This window comes from Neolamprologus brichardi, chromosome 2, assembly GCF_056152115.1.
Source record: "Neolamprologus brichardi isolate AB-2024 chromosome 2, ASM5615211v1, whole genome shotgun sequence".
Taxonomy (NCBI): domain Eukaryota; kingdom Metazoa; phylum Chordata; class Actinopteri; order Cichliformes; family Cichlidae; genus Neolamprologus; species Neolamprologus brichardi.
In genome coordinates, this window is record NC_142105.1 from 31711546 (window position 1) to 31732500 (window position 20955).

General features: G+C 39.3%; 1 protein-coding gene across 7 annotated transcripts in view; it reads right to left on the bottom strand.

The window, feature by feature from the left end:
- drp2 (dystrophin related protein 2) overlaps positions 1 to 20955 on the bottom strand; it is a 206131-nt gene that overhangs the window by 37287 nt on the left and 147889 nt on the right. For all 7 annotated transcript variants that reach the window (XM_087851288.1, XM_087851282.1, XM_087851258.1 and 4 more), the window contains 6 exons: positions 15032 to 15152; positions 14357 to 14468; positions 11095 to 11251; positions 8596 to 8742; positions 2167 to 2245; positions 288 to 348 (listed from right to left, as the gene is read on the bottom strand). In XM_087851288.1, the coding sequence (XP_087707414.1) occupies positions 288 to 348; positions 2167 to 2245; positions 8596 to 8742; positions 11095 to 11251; positions 14357 to 14468; positions 15032 to 15152 (677 nt within the window). The remainder of the gene's footprint in view (positions 1 to 287; positions 349 to 2166; positions 2246 to 8595; positions 8743 to 11094; positions 11252 to 14356; positions 14469 to 15031; positions 15153 to 20955) is intronic.

Below are 20955 nucleotides of genomic sequence, written 5' to 3' on the forward strand. Positions count from 1 at the left end.
GAGGTTTTTAATCTCAATGGGATCTTCCTGGTTAATAAATAAATAAATAAACAGACAGCACTGACTAAGGCTTCTGTGATTAGTGTTCTGTAAAAAGTGAGCACAGAACATTTGGCCGTACCTATAAGACCAGACGTTAAAATACTGCACCACAGGTAAAAATGCAACATGTCTACCAGCTTTGAAAAACAGCAAATGAGCCCAATTTTGATCTAACGACTTAATCTGCCGTGGAAAAAGTACATTTGCTCCGACAACGCAGACACTGACCGTGAAGTTGCACTTACTTGATGTAGTAGGGCACTTTGTTTGGGGAGATAGCACGCTCCCACGGTATCTGCACCGAACCTGTGCAAATACAGAGAGACAAAATCAATTCTGAAATAGGGATGTCATGCATGAACAGCCATTGTGCACAGTGTCCCTGTCAGCATGTCCAGACACCATATCCATTCAGGCCTTAACAGAGCTAAACAGGCACAGTACAGCCAAAGAGACAAGTCTATTGTGTGGGATTTCCACAGAGCATTGGTTTGTTTGGCACGGCGTAATAGAATACTGGAGGTAGAGAAGACGGTGACACGGGATGACTGTAGCATTTAACGGTCCCCCCCAAACTGAACCACAGGAGGTTCAGCAAAGAATCAAAGAGGGTACAAAGACAATACCAAATGACACTCCATGTCATTGCCCATTACTGTTTAATGACATGGGACAACGCAGACCGGTGTGCTCTGTATCTATAAAACACACCAAACATTAAAATCACATTAAAAGCACTAGCACATAGGTGAAGTCAACAATTTATCATCTTGGTAGTTAGTTGGACATCCACCACTCACCCTAACAACCCTTCCAAAGCAACAGCACAGTAGCAGTGCTCCTAACAACCTGCAAAACGTTTGGAACGGCTTCCGTCTCAAAGCTTCCCAGATCACATTGTAACCGCAAGAACAGGCCGGAGGCAGCACCTGCACCTTAAAAGACCCAAAGGACTCACTGCCAACGTCTCCATGCCAGACACATCTCAGGATTGAGTCCACGCCTCAGTGCGTCAGAGCCGTTTTTGGCAGCACAGGGGGGAACTACACCAGGCGGGTGGTTTTAATGTGTGAGCTGATCACAGTACACACAGATACACACCACAGCTGGAGTAAAAGTACTAATATCAGACTATAAATATTCCCCTATAGGGCCTAATCATACTACGAAGACTAAATATACTCGTCTTGACATAAGTGTAAATATTACATCATTATCTGCCAAACCTATTTTTTCAAATATCTGCTTTCACTTATTCGTGTATCACACCACTTCAGAAATTGGGTCGTACTGCTAGCAACTAAAACATGTTAAGTGACTCTACTAGATACAATACAGCTTTTTTCTTCAGAATCACAAAGTAAATTATTTTGAATATTCTTAATACTTAACAGTTTTGTGTCAAATTGTGTGCATATATATGCATATCCATGTCCTATATGGAATATGAAACAAGCTGAAATATAGGCATGTTGGTGCATAAAACCACACAGACATAAACCCAGACATCTCTGCAGGGCATAGTGGGCTGAGCTGGCAGTGAAGTAGTGCTATATAAGCCCCAGTGTGGCATCTCTGATCCAGCGTGACAGCAGTAAATCTGGATGGGGTTGGTGAGGACACTGGAGACACACAAGTACACGCCAACACTTCAGATGCACTTGCACAGAGAGATCCCTGCATCATTCAGCCTTTTCACTTCATCAGTTTAAACTAGGCAAGGTAAATCCAATTTTTCAGCCCCCTACAGCCCCACCCCCACCCCCGCCTTCCCGCTACTCCTTTGTAGTCTTTGAAGAGCAGTAGGTAAAAGAAAAGACAGAATTCACAAATATGTATCTCTGCTCAAACGAGAGCAATGACTCTTGTGATGAGCTTCACCGGGAGTGCTCGTCACAGCAGCGTGCTAGAGATGATAAAGACAGATGCACAAAAGCCTCCCAGCTCCACCTCTAACCCAAATGCACACACAGCCCAGTGCGGGCACACTCACACACACAAACACAGCAATTAACAGTCTTAGCACCATTAAACTGTAATACACCTAGGCTTCTTTTCGCCTGCCTCGGCACAGAATGGTGCAACATGAAGCACCAACTTCAAATAGCAGAAAATGGCTCTTACTGGAAAGGAAGTGCTGCGATCCGGGGCCAAAGTCTCTATGTGCATCCTGGAGCTGCTTCAGCCGCTCCTCTATGGAGCCCTGAGGACACACGCAAACACACACATGCAAAGTCAAATCAAAGGGAACCGTGCTGTTCGTCCCTGCACCACAAAATCCCCACAATAGAAACGCACACACACAGACCACCTGCTTCTCCTCCATTAGTTAACTGCAGCATATAAATTATGTCTTTTTTTATCTGCTGCTCCTCTTGAAGGACTTTGAGAGCCTTTGAAGAGCACGAGGTAGGAAATGAAGACTGATATTAGAAAATAATATGTTTTGTTGAAACGAGAGCAGCAGCTTCTGGACACAGTGTCAGTGCAGCTGGGGGGGAAAGAGGATGACATGAGTGAGAGAGATAGACGGGTGCAAGAGCTCACGTGCTGGGTAAATAATCACGGAGACCGTGGAGTTGACAAAATTAAGTTTGCCACTGCCTTTGTAAAAACATTTCATCAGTTATGTTTCCCACCAAATGGGATTTAGTCTGCCTAATCCTGGTTTATTTGAAATATATTGGATTTGGCACTTGAATCGTTGTCAGCTGGATGTTGAAACGCATCCTCAAACAATGGGAGGTAAATCCACTCTGTGTGAGGCAGACAGATAAATTGAGAAAAAGAAACGAGTGGGAGACCGTTAGACTCCAAAAAGATGCACCTGCAGTGGGATATAATTTGTAAAGATAGATATATATTATGATATGTACACATATCATTGCTCCCCTGTGTGACTTTAAATTGGTTGGGACTAATATAGAGCACTGTCAGTGTGCCGAGGAGATACAACTGCCAACTGTTCTGTGTTGTAAAATCTATTTGCTGTACAGGCAATTTGGGTTGCCATAAGGAAGACAAATGACTAAATTATCCATGATCGACAAATATTAGCAAATCAAATTTTGCTAGCGTCAGTCCAGCCAAAATAAACAGGGTACAGGATGTTGCTGGGATTTAAAATTTATCATTTTAATTAAGACAGCAAAACGTGACACCAGAGAGCGAGACAAAGGAGGAGGTTTCTCCATTCATTTCAAATTAATTGAATTGAATTCAGTTTTTATTTTTAAAGCACCAAATCACATGAATAGGTCGCTAAAGACCCTGCAGGATTTTTAGTCCTCACCAAGATACCACATCTGTGCATCTCAACTCCCTTATTTTAATACTGTGAATGCAGAAAGACAGCAGATCAACTAAAGTACAAGCTAGGCAGCTCAAACAAGATTGAAATGATTTTCTCTCATTTTTAACATCTATCTCTTCAAATGCAAATGCTGCTTGGGCCCTACACTCACAGAGAATCTGAAGGAAATCTAAAATCTAGGAGATGAATATCTGCTGGTGTCTATGGATACTCAAAATCTGTTTACCACCCTGTACATCAGATAAGCTTTCATCTACCTTCATTTACCACCTAAATCAAAGACCGGAGGGCACACGAACTGTGCGGCACATAGCTGCTTCAAAGATATACGTAGCAGAAATAGTTGCTGTGAAAGAACTTTTGCATGGAGACTCCTTTTACAATTTATGGACATAAATTAGGAGCAAGATGAGCCAAACCCTGCTCTTTCTTCATATACCAAATTGAATAAGAATGCAATGTAATGTAAGAATCTAATATAAGAATGCAACAATACTTCTTAAATGAGTAGAGAGGAAACACATTGTAGATTTGCATTTGATTTTGTACTTTTTGGTCATTTTTGAACACCGTAATGTTTAAGAAATGGCTACATACACTTAGGTATGATTATTGATGGTTGATTCTGGAGTGAGCTTGTTAGGTTTGGCTGTGCCAGTAGGGGGGGGAAAAGTTTTTTTAACTGTAAAATCTCAGTGTAAGCAATTAATTAAACTGCTGATCTTTGAATAATAATAATAAAAAAAATACACATGACATATAATGTAATGGCAAGGAGGTATTTCTGTAGTCTATTGATTACTAGATAGTGGGAAAGGGGTGGGATTAAATAAGCTTATGCTTCTTCCTGCTCCTTTTTGAACATGAAAGTTATTTGTAGTTGTGGTTGCTCGTTTTCCTTTTGTTTTGCTTTGTTTATTTGTCTCTTTTAATTCTATGTTGTTGCACTTTTTCAACATGTTCAAAATAAAGATTCAATCAAATCAATCAAATCAAATCAATTCTGGTTATGACGACTTTCTCTTTGGGTCTGAGCAGGATTTGAAGATTCCCAGTGATCTCACACCATCTTTAATTTTTGTACATGTCAGCTTCATCAAGCCATAACCTCCCACCTGTAGTGGGACAGTTTGGAGCCACGTGGAAAGTGATTGGTGATGAGTGATGAGAATTAGCACCTCTAAGTGGGAAAGGGAGGGATTTTGTGAAAGAGTTCTGGTATCTAGGGATGGTGTTTATGAGTAGGGGTAGACTGATGTGGGTAATTGTCAAGCAGACTGGTAAAGCATTTGCAGTGATGCTGCATAAAGCAGTATAATATGAATATTTAATTGCTTTTGTAGATTAGGCAACCCAATCTGAATAGCATGGCTGGAGGGTAAACCATCGACAGTCTGTAAATGGTTGTTAGTTAACACTACTGGGCACTGCTGCAATCTAATGCCACCTGTCAGAGTTCGCGCTTTCAGCATGTTTTTTTGCATGTTTATTGAGGGTGAAAAATGCTGCTTTGTGTGGACCTCATCTCTCCCTTTAGCCTCTTGTTTTATTCCTGTCACTAGGGTAATGCTAGCTGTGACAATGGATAACTGGGGTTTTCAGCACGTGTGAATGTTTTAAACAATCATCTAAATTTCTCTCATTAACTCTTATTAAAGAAAAATACATCTACAGCAGAAGTGGTGTTCTAATGTATAGAAAGAAAGACTCTGTGGGAGTATCTTACTGGTTTGCAAGCAAAGGCCAGTAAACTTAATTAGTTCACCACTAAAAAGACATACCACAATGGCATGGTACCCGATAACAAGTACAAGCTTTGTCTTACACCCACACATGATTCTAGGGAGTGTATTCTCTACATTAAAACATGTCTGCAAACAAGTTCACATTTTTCCGGAGAGCTATTTTTGAAGCTTTGTTGCGTCATCTACCCACCTAATCTGTTTGGTTCTGAGTCTCATTGTTCACTGATAACACATTTAAAATTTAACCATATTTAGGATTGCATGCTTAGAATTAGAATAGGGGGTTGCTTGAAAGCATTTCAGTGACAGTCTATAGTATTGTAAGCATCACTTAAACAAGTGGAAAACCATTGAGTAGTTGTGGAAATGCTACATTAAGGTGCATGAGAGGGAAAAGGTTAAGGAAACAACACAATCATTCAGAAAAATCATATTCACCCTATATTACTGTACAATAAAAGGGAAAAAACTCATGGAACTTATTTCTGTACCAACATGGTGGGTGGACTAACTGACAGACAACTATTGCTATAGAGCATCTACCTACAAGTTTTCCGGCTAGTTATTGAGAAAATCTTTAGAAAGCACTGACACATGATTCTTACAGGGCTGCATTATTATTTTTTTCTTTCAGTCCCACAGAGAGCCTGGAAAAAAAAATCTCTTGCTGACAAATCAAAGGCACGGCTTCTCTATAGTGGTCTGTTCTGTTCTGTTTTGTTCTGTCCATGAACAGCTCAGAGCCACGGACGCAATCTGAAAGTCACACTGAGACAAGTCACAGCGAGCGTGCAAAGGAATACTAGGAATTAACTTCTAGGAATAGTTTAACAGACACTGAAAATCATCATGCTCAGAGTGGAGACACCTCATGAGGAAACAAGGCTGGAGTGGCAATCATCATGTCAGGGTGTGGAAAAGGTGTCATGACAGTTATCTAATGGGAAGGGGATGTTCTCACAAGAGATGCAGTGAAGGCTGAGAGGGTTTTGTTGTGCTTGCAGGAGTGTTACTAGGTTACTGATGGTGGGTAAAGCCTGTGCTTGAAAAACACTGCAGTTAAAGTAATGCACGGTAGATAATGCATCAACTAAGCATTCTGCTCAGCACTGAGAGGAAGCCAAGTTCAGTTCAATTTTTTAAAGGGGGTTAAGAGTAAGTGCTTTCATGGCACTGATGAATTACCCTCTTCATTTAAGTGCATGGGTTTAAATATATGTTCATCTCATTGGTGCACTGATGTACACTCACTGCACACTTTTCCTATTAGAAACACCACCAGATGGATAAAGCTGCTGTATGCAGTCAAGACACACTCTGTTGCTGCTACATTTCTTACCAATTGTGCCCTACACTGACGTGATCTTATCACATAATATTCTGCAGATTTATGCTATGAATCCATTCCATCACAATGGCACTAAAATAACTATAACCATGCAGAATATTATAACAATATAGAATACCATTAGTACACATTAGCTTGACGGTTGGTTTGGGTAAAGGCTGTGACACCGCTGACAGACAGCTAGAGTGAAATGGAGCATTAGAGCGAATAAATATAGATTCTCTAAATGTGAAAATCGCGGCAAATATTTGCGATCATGTGAGGACAAAAGTCTAGTAAAATATATAATTTATATACAGAAATGTTCCATATTGTTTTACATTCTTTCTTATAATGTCGTTTCGGTTCATTCAACTTTGCAGGTATTTGTTTATGCACAACTCCTTTAAGCACAGCATCTCAATCAGGTCGAGGTCTGGACTTTGACTGGGCTTATGCAAAAGAATGGATGCAAAGGATTAAAAATCAAGGTAATGCAAATTTGCTGCTGTTCTTGGGAACATTGTCCTGCTGCATGACATGATTTTGACACATTTGACTCAAGAATCCTTGGCTATACAGAGGAGGTCATATGCAACTCAGCGCCTGCAAGGTGCCCAGGTACTGAGCTTGGACTGGTAGTGCTGGGATGCCCACCTCTGGCATTTAGTTAACACGCACAGGAGCGCTACAGAGCAGAAACTGTCAAAACCTCTGCTGTTATAGAGGTGGTCACATTTCATGAAGTGCTGCTAATCATGTGCTTTTGATTAGCAACACCTGGCTGCTATATAATTAATATAAAAAAATACAAGATATGAAACCTGTGATTAAAAAAAAGGCTGTATTTCAACAAGAAGGGAATAATATATAAAACAGGAAACAGAGAGAAAAGAAACAACTCCACAAATTAGTCAGTATTTTACAGCAGGAGTGTCGTTTTACTTTTTTTTCTTCTTGTTTTATGATTGATTTCACACAAAGTCACTGTTAATGAAAAAATTGCACACTAAAAATAAAAGAAACAATACATGTTTTATGAAGTAAGGTTTTAAAGCTTCTTAAGGTTTTTTAACCTCCTCCAAGTGAGTAGGAGGCACTCATTACTTTTTTCCTATTGTTATGTCTTCAATTGTAATGCTTTGGGGCTCTTAAGCTTATGAAGGTTAGGAATGACTCTAAATAATTGTGACCATTAAACATATTTAATAACAAATGTATCTAAATTTCTGCTCATTTCCTTAGTTTGAGCTCCCTTAAAAAGAGAAAGAGAGGGGAACAAAGAAAAAACGAGCTCATCACAGGAATGAAATGCCTTTGGAAAAACAACAGATGTTCATAAAGCAGGTTAATATTGTGATTAGTATGTCAAGGCTGCTGGGATTTGATACATTTACATGTTCCCAATGCAAATCCAACATTCACTCAGCCAAGTTTATATACTATTAGTACGAGTTTTGAAACTGATTTTTATTCTGTGGGAAAAGAAAAAAGAAAAAACAAAAACCAACGTGACTGCAAAAATAACAGTGAAGAAATTAAAACTTTAAGCGCAACTTAGTTTCATTTAACACATTCTATAAATATTCTACATTTTGACCTTAAGAATGTTTTATTTTCCCTGAGCTTTATAAGCAATAAGCCATAACTTTGTATACAGACGGTGAAAATAGCTAAATAGACTGCCTCTAAAGCTCAAAATACACTTACCAACACATCCAACCAGCTTAATCATTTTAAGGCAACTTTTCTATGAGACTCATACACAAACAGTAATGTATAATGACACTGTACTCTGGCTGTGGATTTTTTAACTAATCAAATAGCTATATTTCTCCAGTATTTATCCAGTAGCTTCAACCGTTCTGTGAGTTAAGTGAGAGATACATCATTGATCTTTCAGCCTGCAAACATACTCTGATCTTCCTCTTACATGGTATAAAAACTCTTCATCATGCACAAGGCCCCTCATCAATGTCCAAAAGCACACCGCTGTGCTCAAAAGACGTGTAAAACATAAAACAGTTGGAAGCCAGAAGTATAGACACCATTAAAAGTCCAAGCATTGCACACAGAATCACTCTCTTATGCCCTCTTGAATGTGACTGCTGCACAACCTGCTGCTGACAGAGTCAAACGGGCACTATGGACCCAGTAGAGAACTCTACCTGAAGCACTTTCCATCTGCTGTTGAGATGCTCCAGAGCACGGGCGTTCTCCATCGATAAATGGACGTCAGAGATTGCCAGCTGGTGGGCTAGATCATTGATGTGCTTCATGCCCTCTTTCACCTGGGTCAGTTCCTCCTTAAATAACTGGATGGAGCATGAGAGAGGACAACAAAAACAGAGGACCACAGGGAGTTGGACGTAAACAGGAGTAGTGAGAAAAGAGAGGGGGGAAACAGATTAAATACAAAATATTGAACAACATCAGATGGAATTATAGCGCAATCCAGAAACATCCAGTCTGGACCAACTACATTTAAATTAAATTAAAAAAAATCAATGAAACTTGATCCATTATAGCTTTCTGGTCTGTTTTAGAAAGAATTTGGCAGAAAGCCATGTTTTAATGTCTTAAGATCAGAGGAGAGAAAGTACAGCCCCAGCCCCTTTTTATAGTGTGTAAACTGGGAAAACCAGAAAATTTGTAAAATAACTAAGATGGAATGTGAGTTTATGCATGACAGCGTCCTGTGCATTTTGCATTGTTGGTCGTATGCCTTTGGTATTCATGATTTTGTGTGAAAACCTTTGCTTTAGATTTTTTAGAAGCTTCACAATCCCAAATTTAACCTAAACTCTGTTTAAATGTGAAAATGACTATCAAAGGCAAACAAAATAAAAAGAACAAAACTGTACAAAGTTTTCCTGTTTTAGGCCAGTCAGAAGTGACTGGTACCATCTGAATGGTTGCTCGTAGTACTGCGCAATATTTCAAAATCTGGTATTGATATGATACCAAGTAGATACAAGGCCACTATCCTAAAGGTAGCTTACATAGGCGAGAGCAGAGCATATGAAATGAAAGCACCATTAATTTTCTAAATCCCAATACATTTTCATGACCATGATTGTTGCTTTCCACCGTTAATTAGTTAAAACAATAAAGCACACATTTCACACGTTTTGAAACACTGTTTTGTGTAGATCTGGAGTGGAAACACACTTGGCAAGAAGGTACTTTGGGTCAACTTCTGTTGTTTTCAAAGTGCTATATAAACAAAATAGTCCAGGCATTTTCATAGTTCACGTTTGCTTCATTTATTTTTTTTCCCCAACTGCAATAAAATAATTAATTTATCATATTTCAGTGGGATGAATGTATTCAGTCAAAGGGAATCATTCTGCTACAGTAACAATAATGATGAACACTAATCCTGTGAAAGTTAGCTAATGCTGAAGATCAATAACTGAAACATCATTTTCACCACTATCCACGTGTTCTTTGCCTCTCTGAAGTACAACTACTTGTCTACAAGCGCTCATCACTTTTCACAGTGAAACATGGTGATTGCAGCTGTAAGTTAAACTTTTACTTTGAAGGGAAATGGTTCATTTTCAGTTTTCTTCACCCTCACAGTTTCTCCACATTTGCAGACCTTCCATGAAAACTATGGGCAATCTGCTCACAAGTGTTTTTTTTTGTTGACCAATCATTTCTCATGCAGAATACGCTCGATTGCTTCTTTTGATGTCAGAAAATTAATCCCTGAAACTCTCAAAATATGCTACCCCAGCAAAAATGAAGAGTTAATAAAAATCATTGGAATCTATGCTAAAATATGAAAAACAGTAAAAATAAATAAATACATAAATAAAATCTGATATTTTATTTTTACTTTTACAAATTATGTAAGTATTTCTTTATCATGCAAGAAGAGTTATTAAAGTCTCTTTTTTTCAGTTAGTCTGTATATAATATAATTTTGAGTGTTGATCAGATGAAACAAGACTTTTAAAAATGTAACTTTAGGATGTAGAGTAGATGCTGCAGATCTACTCTACATTCGAATGCAAAAGTGTCTAGTGTACTTTTATAATTGCATCCTGTGTGCATCCATGTGTCTGTTTTTGTATGTGCATGCACCCATGTGTAAGCACAAGGGAGTAAAGGAGTACAGATGACGCCAACTGACAAGTCTGCCCTAAAGACTGAGCTGAACATGTGCTGCCTGTGACAGCAGTCCAAACAGTGACATGATTATTGTGAAGTGCCCTCGCTTCTAATGAATAGCGCCGCACAATTGCAGGCAGCGGCAACAGAACCAATGACCTGTCATTTGTTTAACAACATCTATTCAGCTGAAATTTGTAACCCAAACCACATCGCAGTGTCATTTTGAAGGGCCTTGTCATCATCTGTCAGATTACAGCCTTTCTGGCAGGAATGTGCATGCAGGCAACAAAAAACAATCACTTTAAAGGAACACAGCTTGAAACAGATCACCTGTTTATGCAGGAGGATCGCATAATTTTGGTTTTTAGAATTGTCATTTTTTTGATGTTTGTTTGAGACATGTTGCAATGTGTGCTTTTTCAGAGATAGCCAGAGGCGATAATCTCAAAGGAGACAATTAGTTTACTCTACAGGTAAACCCAATTTAGATTAGTGAGGGAGAGATAAGAGAAAAAAAGAGCCGAGAGTGTACTGCAGATCGGTACCTTGGTAGCATCTATGTGGTCCTGTAGAGAGTCAATGAAGAGGTCTCCAACAGGCTCCCAGGCGTCCCTCACCCCCTCTGCCTGCTCCAAGGCCCCTGCAAGCTCTTCCATTGCAGCCTGGATCTGAAGAAGACGCTCCAAAGTCCTTTCCATGTGTCTGGAGGTTTTGTAGAAAATGCAACTTTTTAAAGTTAACTACCCGATCAATTAAAATCTGGAATCAGTGTGAGGAAATAAATCAATCAAAATCCATGGAGCGTGCAGTGAAACAACCCATTTATCCAAATTTACAGGCTGTCATTTCAATAAGGCAGTGTATATAAATATATATTTCATTGCATCAGTTCTAAACGGCTTTTGTGCAAAAACAAGTTTCGATATAGAGAAAAGTGAGCTCTGACTTTTCATGACTTCAAACCTTGATAAATGTGTTTTCATAATTGTTTCTGTAATGGATTATGGCTGCCACGTTCTGTAATCAGGTTATGGTAATTGTATTACATGAAATATATTGCTACATAAACCTGCTGTGGAGGCAAACACACAAACACACACACACAGTCATGGGAAGAAACAACTCTTGGCTTTAAAACCATAAAACACACACACAGGCATTGTTCTCTTGTATGATCTTATTTTTTGATAAAATGAAAAAAGTTTTTTTATAAATATACACCACAATCTCATTCTTTGAAACAAATACAGTGGCTGTAGCTCAGGAGGTAGAGCAGATCACCTACTGATCAGAAGGTCGGTGGTTCGATCCCTGGCTCGAACCAAGTATCCTTGGGCAAGATACTAACCCCAACTTGTATGAATGTGTATGAATGTCGTTAGAAAGCACTAAGTGTAGATAAAGTGCTTGTGAGAATGGGTGTGATTGGGTGAATGAGGCATGTTGTATAGAGCGCTTTGAGTACTCCGTGAGAGTAGAAAAGCGCTATATAAGAATCAGTCCATTTACCAATCTAATTGCTCTTTGAACCTTTTCCATTTCATTTTTTACCTACTTCAACTTAATTTGTAGAGCTCATTTTCTCTTATTGCTAAATTTCTAAACACAGTAATTTTCTAAAACTTTAATCTTTAATGGGAGTCACAGCCGACAAAGGTTAACCACAAATACAAGACAGATTTAAGTTCTTAAACATGATTCAGAAATTCAGAAATGATCTAATTTAACCAATAGCTGAGTAAATTGACACCAAGAATGGGTAGAAATCATCTAAGATGAAAGGAAGAAAAATGTGAAAAAACTGTCTTGAAAAATTTATTTTTCCTTTTTCATGTTTATATTTCATACAATTATATACTCACAGGCCAATTCATTAGTTACCAGCACTGGGTGTAACGTGCTACGTTTAACATCAGAAGACGTTTACAGTACGGTCCTAAAGGAAATGTTCTGCACAGCTTGGTTGTAACAAATGGTTATTTGAGTTATTATTGCCTTCCACTCAATTTAAGCCCGTCTGTCCATTCTCTTCTGACCTCTGCTATCAACAAAACAACTTCTCTTTTTCTAATGATTCTTTGTAAACACTAGAGATGGTTGTGTGGAAAAAATCACAATAGATCAGCAGTTTCTAAAATACTAAGACCACCAGATCTGGTGCCAGATCACTTAAATCACCTCTCTTCACCATTTCCTCTGATGCTTAAATTAAATTTCTGAAGGTTATCTTAACCATGTCCAAACACACTCAGTTAATTGCATTAATGAGCAGTTAAAGAGCCGGTTCAGCTGAAGTGTACTAACAATCTTCAACTATCACAATCTCAAATATTTGCTGTATATTACATGTAGATTTTATGTTTGCAGATTGCACAGTATCCCCTGAACATTGTATTGTAATGAATGTTCCATGCTGTTTTTACAGACGATGGTTTTCAGCATCGATTAAATTATTTTAAAAAGAAAGTGATTGCCACATGGCTATGATGACAAAAAACAAAAGCCAAGAACACTTGCTGGATATGGTCTGTGGACCCTGATTAAGTTTATGCCAATTTGCTTGAAAAATAAACGTAACAAATCACTCTACCTGAAGATCGACTGCCTTAGTAGTTTTCTGTGGTAATACTTGCACTACATGATATCTACTTCTCTTTTATCTCTTTTGTTTTTTTTGTTTTGCTTTGTTTTTTTAATAAAACAATTTTATTATTTGATGTTTGGTGTTCCCAGAAGTGTCGGAGGTTTTGTGACTGTAGTTTGAAAATTGTTTTTTTGTGATTATTTGAAAAACAGGAAATGGTTTCAACCAATCTGCTTAAGTAATTCTGAGAAACTGTAATATAATTATGACAAATATGCATTTCTTTTTCCTTTTTCCATTAACTCCATTCCATTATCTCTCTCGTTATCTGTCTTGTTCATTATACATAGACTACAGAGCATACTGCGCGGACTCACAAAAGCAAAAAGAATAATCACATGTGCCACACCTCTCATTTATATTTAATCATAAGCGAGCAAAATAAAAGTAATGAATAGCAAGTTGTCCAATAGTTTCACAGGCACAGAGAATGTTTTATTCACTGATGTTTTATCATTACTAGTTTAATTTAAAAACACTAATTACTAAAATTATATTGGCAAAGCCTGCAGAGGACACAAATACTTATATTCTGAAGAAAGATCTAAAATAATTTTCCTTGTACTCAACTTGATTAAAAATTAAGACAAAGAGTACAGAGTCCCAGTGGTGGAACAAATGAAGGGACGGATAATAACCCAGTAAATCTACAGCGTACTTGAGTAGAAGTATATATGAATTATCAGCAAAATGTGCCCATCCTACTAAAAACTGGCCAGTGTGAGCAACATTATATTGATTGAATTTTACTACTGTATCGGGTAAGGATTAAGCCAAAAAACCCCACAGAAAACAGTTCTACTACGCTATCTTGAATTCCTCTAATCTTTCTTTAATCTCTTGGGGGGCTTAATCAATTATTTAAACAGAACTAAGTTCAGAGACTAAATGTATCTTTGGTAAATTTTCTAGCAACTCCTAGATATCTGAAATACGACAAGCTGTCAGATAAATGCAGTAAAGTAAATTTTACCCTGGATTTTGGTGGAAGCAGAAGGTGAATCCATCCAGTGAAAATAGCACAAGTATTTCAAATTCGCAATTAAATAATCCTGATAAATTATAGTAAACAATCCGAGTATGGTTACTTTTCACCAGTTCAGAAACCACCCTTTATCAGAACAAGATATTTTATATATATATTACAAATAAAAGAGTCTGACCTGTGGCGGTCCACACAACGTGCTGTCAGTTTCTCCCACAGGTCACTGGCTACGTTCGCCTGCTTCCACACAGAGCGGCTCACATTCAAGATCCGCCGGCGTGGAGACACCTCTGTGGAAGATGGAAGAGGTTTGATGGGGTCATGTGGAGGTAACAGCATAAAGGTGCAAAAGAAGAAGTAATAAACGGGAGCACACGGAGAAATAACAGGGTGAAGAGAAGAACGGGGGGTTAGAAGTCAGCCAAGAGAAGAGTAATGATTTAAGAAGGATGGCATATCAACTCGATGAATAGAAACGGGGAAAGAGAAAGGCAGGGGGCAGCTCGTGTTGGGGAACACAGTAAGGTTGATTGCTAGAGTATTCCCTCAATGAGCAGCCAGAGGTGAGAGCCAAACACTACAAAGAGGATGTGACCGTGGAGAACCAGAGGAGCATGCTGTATTATTGATCTGAGCAGATGGTACTTTAGAGGTGGTGAACTAGAGCTAATTGGTCCTGACCCACACATTTTCCCTAAACTCAGTGTGACACGAGAGGACGGATCACTGCTAATAACTACTAATGGAACGCTTCACCTGCATGGGTCCTACCAAAGGAACTCAACTAAGGGGGTGTACGAGTATGACATTTTGGCTGGAGCAGCAGTTGGCACAGCCGATGGAGGGAGCAGACCTTTTCCATCGGTCAGGGTCTCCTCGGGCTCCTGGAAGGGGTGCTGAGCCAGAAATGCCTGGGCAGACTCCAAGACAGAGTAGATAAACGGCCCACGGGACTTGACATCCTCCATGAATGCCTGCAGGGATACAGAGAGGGAGACGGAAAAATGTAAAACTATCTCCAAACTTAAGGGCTTTTTCCTCAAAGGACGATGAGGAAGACCTGCATCTACTCTCAGAGCATTCTAATACTTAATAATATATTATTATTATTAGAAAATATTATTTCAGTTATTTGATAAATTACATTAATCACCAATCATTGTGACCTCTGGGCTCTTAAACTGCTTTTTTGAAGTTGTAATGTCAAACTTTTTCTGGCTTAGTAAAAAGTAGAGATAGATTGGATATTGGTCCAGTGGTATTAGGCATCAGAGACAATGAGCAGATGGTTCATCTGTTCAGTTCAGGTCTATGTTGTTCTGTGTCACAATCAGCAGGGCTGACTGTGTGTAGAGTGAAGGGTGGACCCAAATGCAGACGGAAACAAAATGTGAAACATGACTTGAATAACAGAAAACGAGCCGTTTATTGAGGCTGGAAAAATAACTGTAAACAAAAGGCAAAATGCAAGGCTAACAATAAACTAAACTGGGTGAGCTAAATTAACTAAAAACCTACAACAGGAACATGGACTTGACATGAGGAAACGTGACGCAACTTCTTGGCTTGCAAACAAAGCAGACGACTTAAATACACAGGAGGTGATTAGGGGAAGTGGGAACACATGGAGGAACAGCTGACTGACATGAGCCTAATGACAGGACAGGGGAAGTGAAACTAAATACAATGAGCAAAGAACACACGACTCCTTCAAAATAAAACAGGAAACACTGAAACTAGACATGACAACACAAGCTTAACAGACCTAACACGTGATGAACGACACAAGAACTCAAACATAGAAACCAAGGAAACAATGAATAATAACTGCCTTTCCTTAACTAAAGCTAAATAGGAATGACACATAAACTAATCACAAATCTAAAATGAGACAAATACAAAATGAACTCAGAGCGCTGGGTCAGAGACCCAGCCTGTGACAGTTCTGTGTTTACTGCCATGTGACAGTAGCTGCTGTCAGCAGAGCTAGCATCAAGGAAGCAAACAGCAGGCGGTTTAGAGGTATATCACAGTTTTCTATCTTTGCAAATGGTTTTTACTTAAACTTTAAACTGTGATCAGAGTGAATTGACATGACTCAAAAACATCCAGCGATGACAATTTTTGTTAATTTACTTTCACTTTCATCACGTTCACTCATAGATTTTACCCGAGGAGCTAGAAGGTCACTGGTTTAGTGTAACAGTTGTTGGTAAGCTTTTACCACACTTACAGTAATACTGTGTTGTTGTCAGTGCCATTAATTATCATTTCACTAGTGCGAGGAGGAAAAGGGAGAATCTACTGTGGCTGTAAATGACAGCAGTTTGTACCCTAACGTCTCTCACTTTGATCTGAAATACAACCAGTGTAGTCAGTCTAGTTGCTCCTCGTGCTCCTTCTTTCTCGTGTTGCTGTCAGCTACAATTGCGTCTCTTACAACTGCAGTCTTCTTCTCATTGTCAACCACTTCTATGTCTGGTTCACTGGCCAACAGCTGCTTGTCTGTCTGGACCTTGAAGTCCCACAGGACCTTCGCCCTGTTGTACGCAATCACTTTCATGGTCTCCCATTGGGAATTGGGGACTTCTAACACACATGCACCACAAATGTTCCTGTACACTATCTCAGTCACTTGGTTGTGTGGAAAAAGTATGGAAAACATAGAAAACTAGTTGAGGTAAACAGCACTAGCCTTAAGTAACTATAATCTACTAGCAATACCAAACCAAGGATTTTTTGAATGCAAGTGAAACAACTTTTATATGCCATAAAAATCATTCAAACCACAAAATAGAAAGAAGTTTACATAGTAATAATCACCAGCTGACAAGTCTACCCAAGCCTAATATCAAAATATCAGCAAAACCGACTCTATTTATTTATTTTAAATCAAATTCATTTGGATTTACTTAAGATACTCAAGAACAGGGCAACTTAGAGCAAAGTTATTTAAACATATCTGAAATCTGGATGTTGGAGATAAAACTTTATGAAAGTTTCTCTCTGTGAAACCACCAGTGGAACGAGTAAAAATGTAGCAAGAAACCCTCTGAGTATACTGGTTAGAGCAAGGGTGTGTTTGACGGCTATGAATTTTTTACTCGGGGAGAATAAATATTTATTTTTTCTTTCGGAGATTGCGTAACCTTCCTTAAAGATTACAACACGCCACACAGATTGTTTAGCTAACCTATTTAAGAAACACTAAATGGACACACACACATTCCAGTGAAGTTGCACGGCTCTCTGCTTGTGATGAGAGCCCAGGGCGCACAGGACTCTACTGGGTGCACTGGTCATCTGCCCTTCAAGCACAGAAGAGCCAATTAGCTCAAGAGCTCAGCTCCACTGGGTCACATTCAACAGTACTCACTATGCAAATTGCAGACAAGGAGTCCAGTGTGTAAGAAAGCGCAAACACATATACACACCTTCACTAATACCGAGGAGATAGCCAGAGCCTTCCTGGGGCCTCAAAGAAAGCCAACGTGTCAACCTTCTCCATTCTTCTGCACTAATCTTTGTTCTGTTTAAAACATAGCGCAGGTGTGAGAATTAATGCCAGGGAGATTTCCTCTCTTCAGAGTAATTTATTTAGGTGAAGCCAATGTTCTCAATGCTCTTACGGTATAAAGAGATTACATTTTCAGCTAAAAATCTACATTACTAGCTGGAATTAGCAGTGCTGTGAGCCACTGCAGTGACAGTGTTTCAGTGTCTATGAAAATCCCCAGGACCAGAGCCCGGCAGGCCTGATAACAGGCAGCGAGTAGAGTGAAACAGAGAGCCCCAAATGAAACACCAGCAAACACCGGCCGCCACCATGCAAACATGCAAAAGTGTGGCACGACAGGGAGCTGCAGCAAGAGATAAGATTCCCAGTGCAACAGTCTTGAAGAAAACCTGCTTTCTGTCTTTTTCCTCTTCCTCTCTCACACTCTTTCTCCAAGCCCAAATTCCCTCCTTAACCTTTCATTCTCGCCTCGCCTCCTTCCTTTCCTTTACCCACTTTTCATCCTCTCTAGCTCTCTATTCTTTCCGTCGTCTCTTTAGCTGCTTTGCTGCCCAAAGAGGAGCTGAGCCATGGATTCCCTGAGCCAGCTGTCATGTTAAAACTTTAATTCCAGCTAAATTTCACACTCAGAGGCTTCATCTTTGGTTGAAGGAACATTAAGAGCGAAGCCTTCAGATCAGATTAAGATACATAATGCATGGCGGAGAAAAAGTCAGGGGGAGGAAATGACTTCATTGACTTGGTCTAAACATTTTGACTCCCTTTACTCATCCCGGATGCTCCTTTTCTATGTGCTTCTGCACAGAAGTAGATGAATTTTCATTTCATTTTCCTTTTGCAGCTGCTGCAGACACACAAAATCCTTTCCAATGCCAAATTGCTCAGTCGCCCCAACACCAAAGCGCGCACAGCCATACGCTATTTCCCCCAATACGTATCTTACCCTTCTGCCACTGCCCCAAATATACACACAGCAAATATGCTCCCAAGCCAGGGCTCATGCAAATGTAGAGACACACATACACAAGTGTAATACAGTGAGAACTCCACTCACACACAACAACATCAGAATAAATCCACTTAAGATCAATAATTCACATTTCTTAAAACGCTTTAATTCTCTATAGAAAACCGAAATGCAATTTCCCTCTCTGCTTTGTCAGAAAAGTTTTAGAGCGACCAGACGCTCGGGAAGCGGAGGCATCACAGATTATAAAGGCATGCTGTGCTGAAAATGGGACATTCGAGGAGAGAGGAGAGGAGCAGAAAGGAGAGGAGAGGAAGGGAAAATTGTACATCACATCCTAGTAAGGATGTACTAAAAATAGATTATAGTAAATGTTGTATTTTACAATGTTGGAATATATTGTAATTGTAATGTATGTCTTATAAGAGATGGATCTCATGATTTATTCATGAGACATGAACCCAACATGACCCTTTTAGCTTTTTCTCATGTAACACAATTCTAAGAATTAATTATAAACAGTGTTGGGAAGGTTACTTTTAAAATGTATTCCATTACAGATTACAGAATACATGCCCCAAAATGTATTCTGTAACGTATTCTGTTACGTTACTCAATGAGAGTAACGTATTCTGAATACTTTGGATTACTTAATATATTATCATGCTGTTTACAACTACATGAATGTACTATTGCTGTGATTTATTACTGTTACTGAAGGTCCGCGGCTCCGAACCGTAGTAAAGGGACCTCTGGCTGATACGGTGGGTTCTGTCGGGCTCATAGCCGAAAACTAGCTTTACTTTGTTGTCTGGGTCAACTTTGCTAGCAAGAGACAGAGAGAGGCGTTGAAAGGCTGCTCCAACAGAACTTATTGTTTTTGGAGGAAAACACGAACACGGTGTACAGTCGAGTCTTAATAGCTTACTTACAACTGGGCTCGTCAGGCTCTCTTCTTGGCTGCAGTGGTTATTATTATATTTACATGCTTCCAGCTCCCGTTTTTGCTCGATGACAGCTCGTACTTTTCCTTTTTCTCCCTCCCTCGCTCACAGACACATAACGTGTATGGCAGTCCATTCTCCCTGCAGCACGGACTACACTGCCCATGATGCTACATTCTTTAGAGCTATACCTGTAGCATTCTGCCTATTAGCTTAGCACAACAACAACAAAAAGGCCTCTCTCACCCAGGAAACACGCAGAGAGAGAGCGTCACCCTGTAACCATGGCAACCGTAACGCTGCCGCCTGGAACAACAGAACGTAGCTGTCAAACAAAACCCAAACAGTCCTGACCCGCCACAATATGAAACAGGGAAGTACCGCCGTGTAATCCATTTATTTCAACAAAGTAACTGTATTCTAAATACCACCTTTTTAAACGGTAACTGTAACGGAATACAGTTACTCATATTTTGTATTTTAAATACGTAACGGCGGTACATGTATTCTGTTACTCCCCAACACTGCCCATGTCTCATGATCTATTCATGAGACATGAACCCAACATGACCCTTTTAGCTTTTTCTCATGTAACACAATTATAAGAATTAATTATAAATCACATAAAAATGCAATTTGTTCGAGAAAATGCAACAGTTTTATTTTCCTTATGGGTATAAACCCCCATTTAAGTGGTAATTAAAGAAAGAGAAAAAAGGACAGTTGGGGTTATAAAAATCTGTCGAGGGGTAGGTGAAAATACACATAAGAGTGACTAAGAAAAGGGACAGGGAGAAAAGAGAATGAAGAGAAACCGGGGGAGAGCATAGCACAGATAAATGTGGAGTTTAAAGGTGTCTTTTGTTTTGTTTTTTATTGTTATCGCCGGCCTGCTAATTGGGAGTCTGATTTCACAGTGTGCCAGTTGAGATGGGAGTTGAAGTGGTGTGAAGCAGGAGCCACAAACCTATAACTGTCAAGTGGCCTCCTCAGACACACTGCACAAACTGGCAGCATGGAAAATTGGAAAAAGGGTGGAATGGGAAACTATGCTGTAGTTACAGAACCAATTACAAGTTTGTGCGAGCGGAGGCTACTGTAGGTGTCTACGTGTATGTGTGCATGGGGCTACATCGCTACCACTTCACGAGATATATCACTGCCGAGTAAGGGCTAAGGTGATTTAGTGGGAAATGAAAAAAAATATCCAGGAGATCATAGTTGTTTTTCCAAATACTTGCTATCACAAAGAAATCTGAAGAGAGTAAAAATGAATGGTTTTATACCCTCCACACATACTCCTTAAAGTATATTATAAAGCCTTGAATATTTGATTGCATTATTTGATT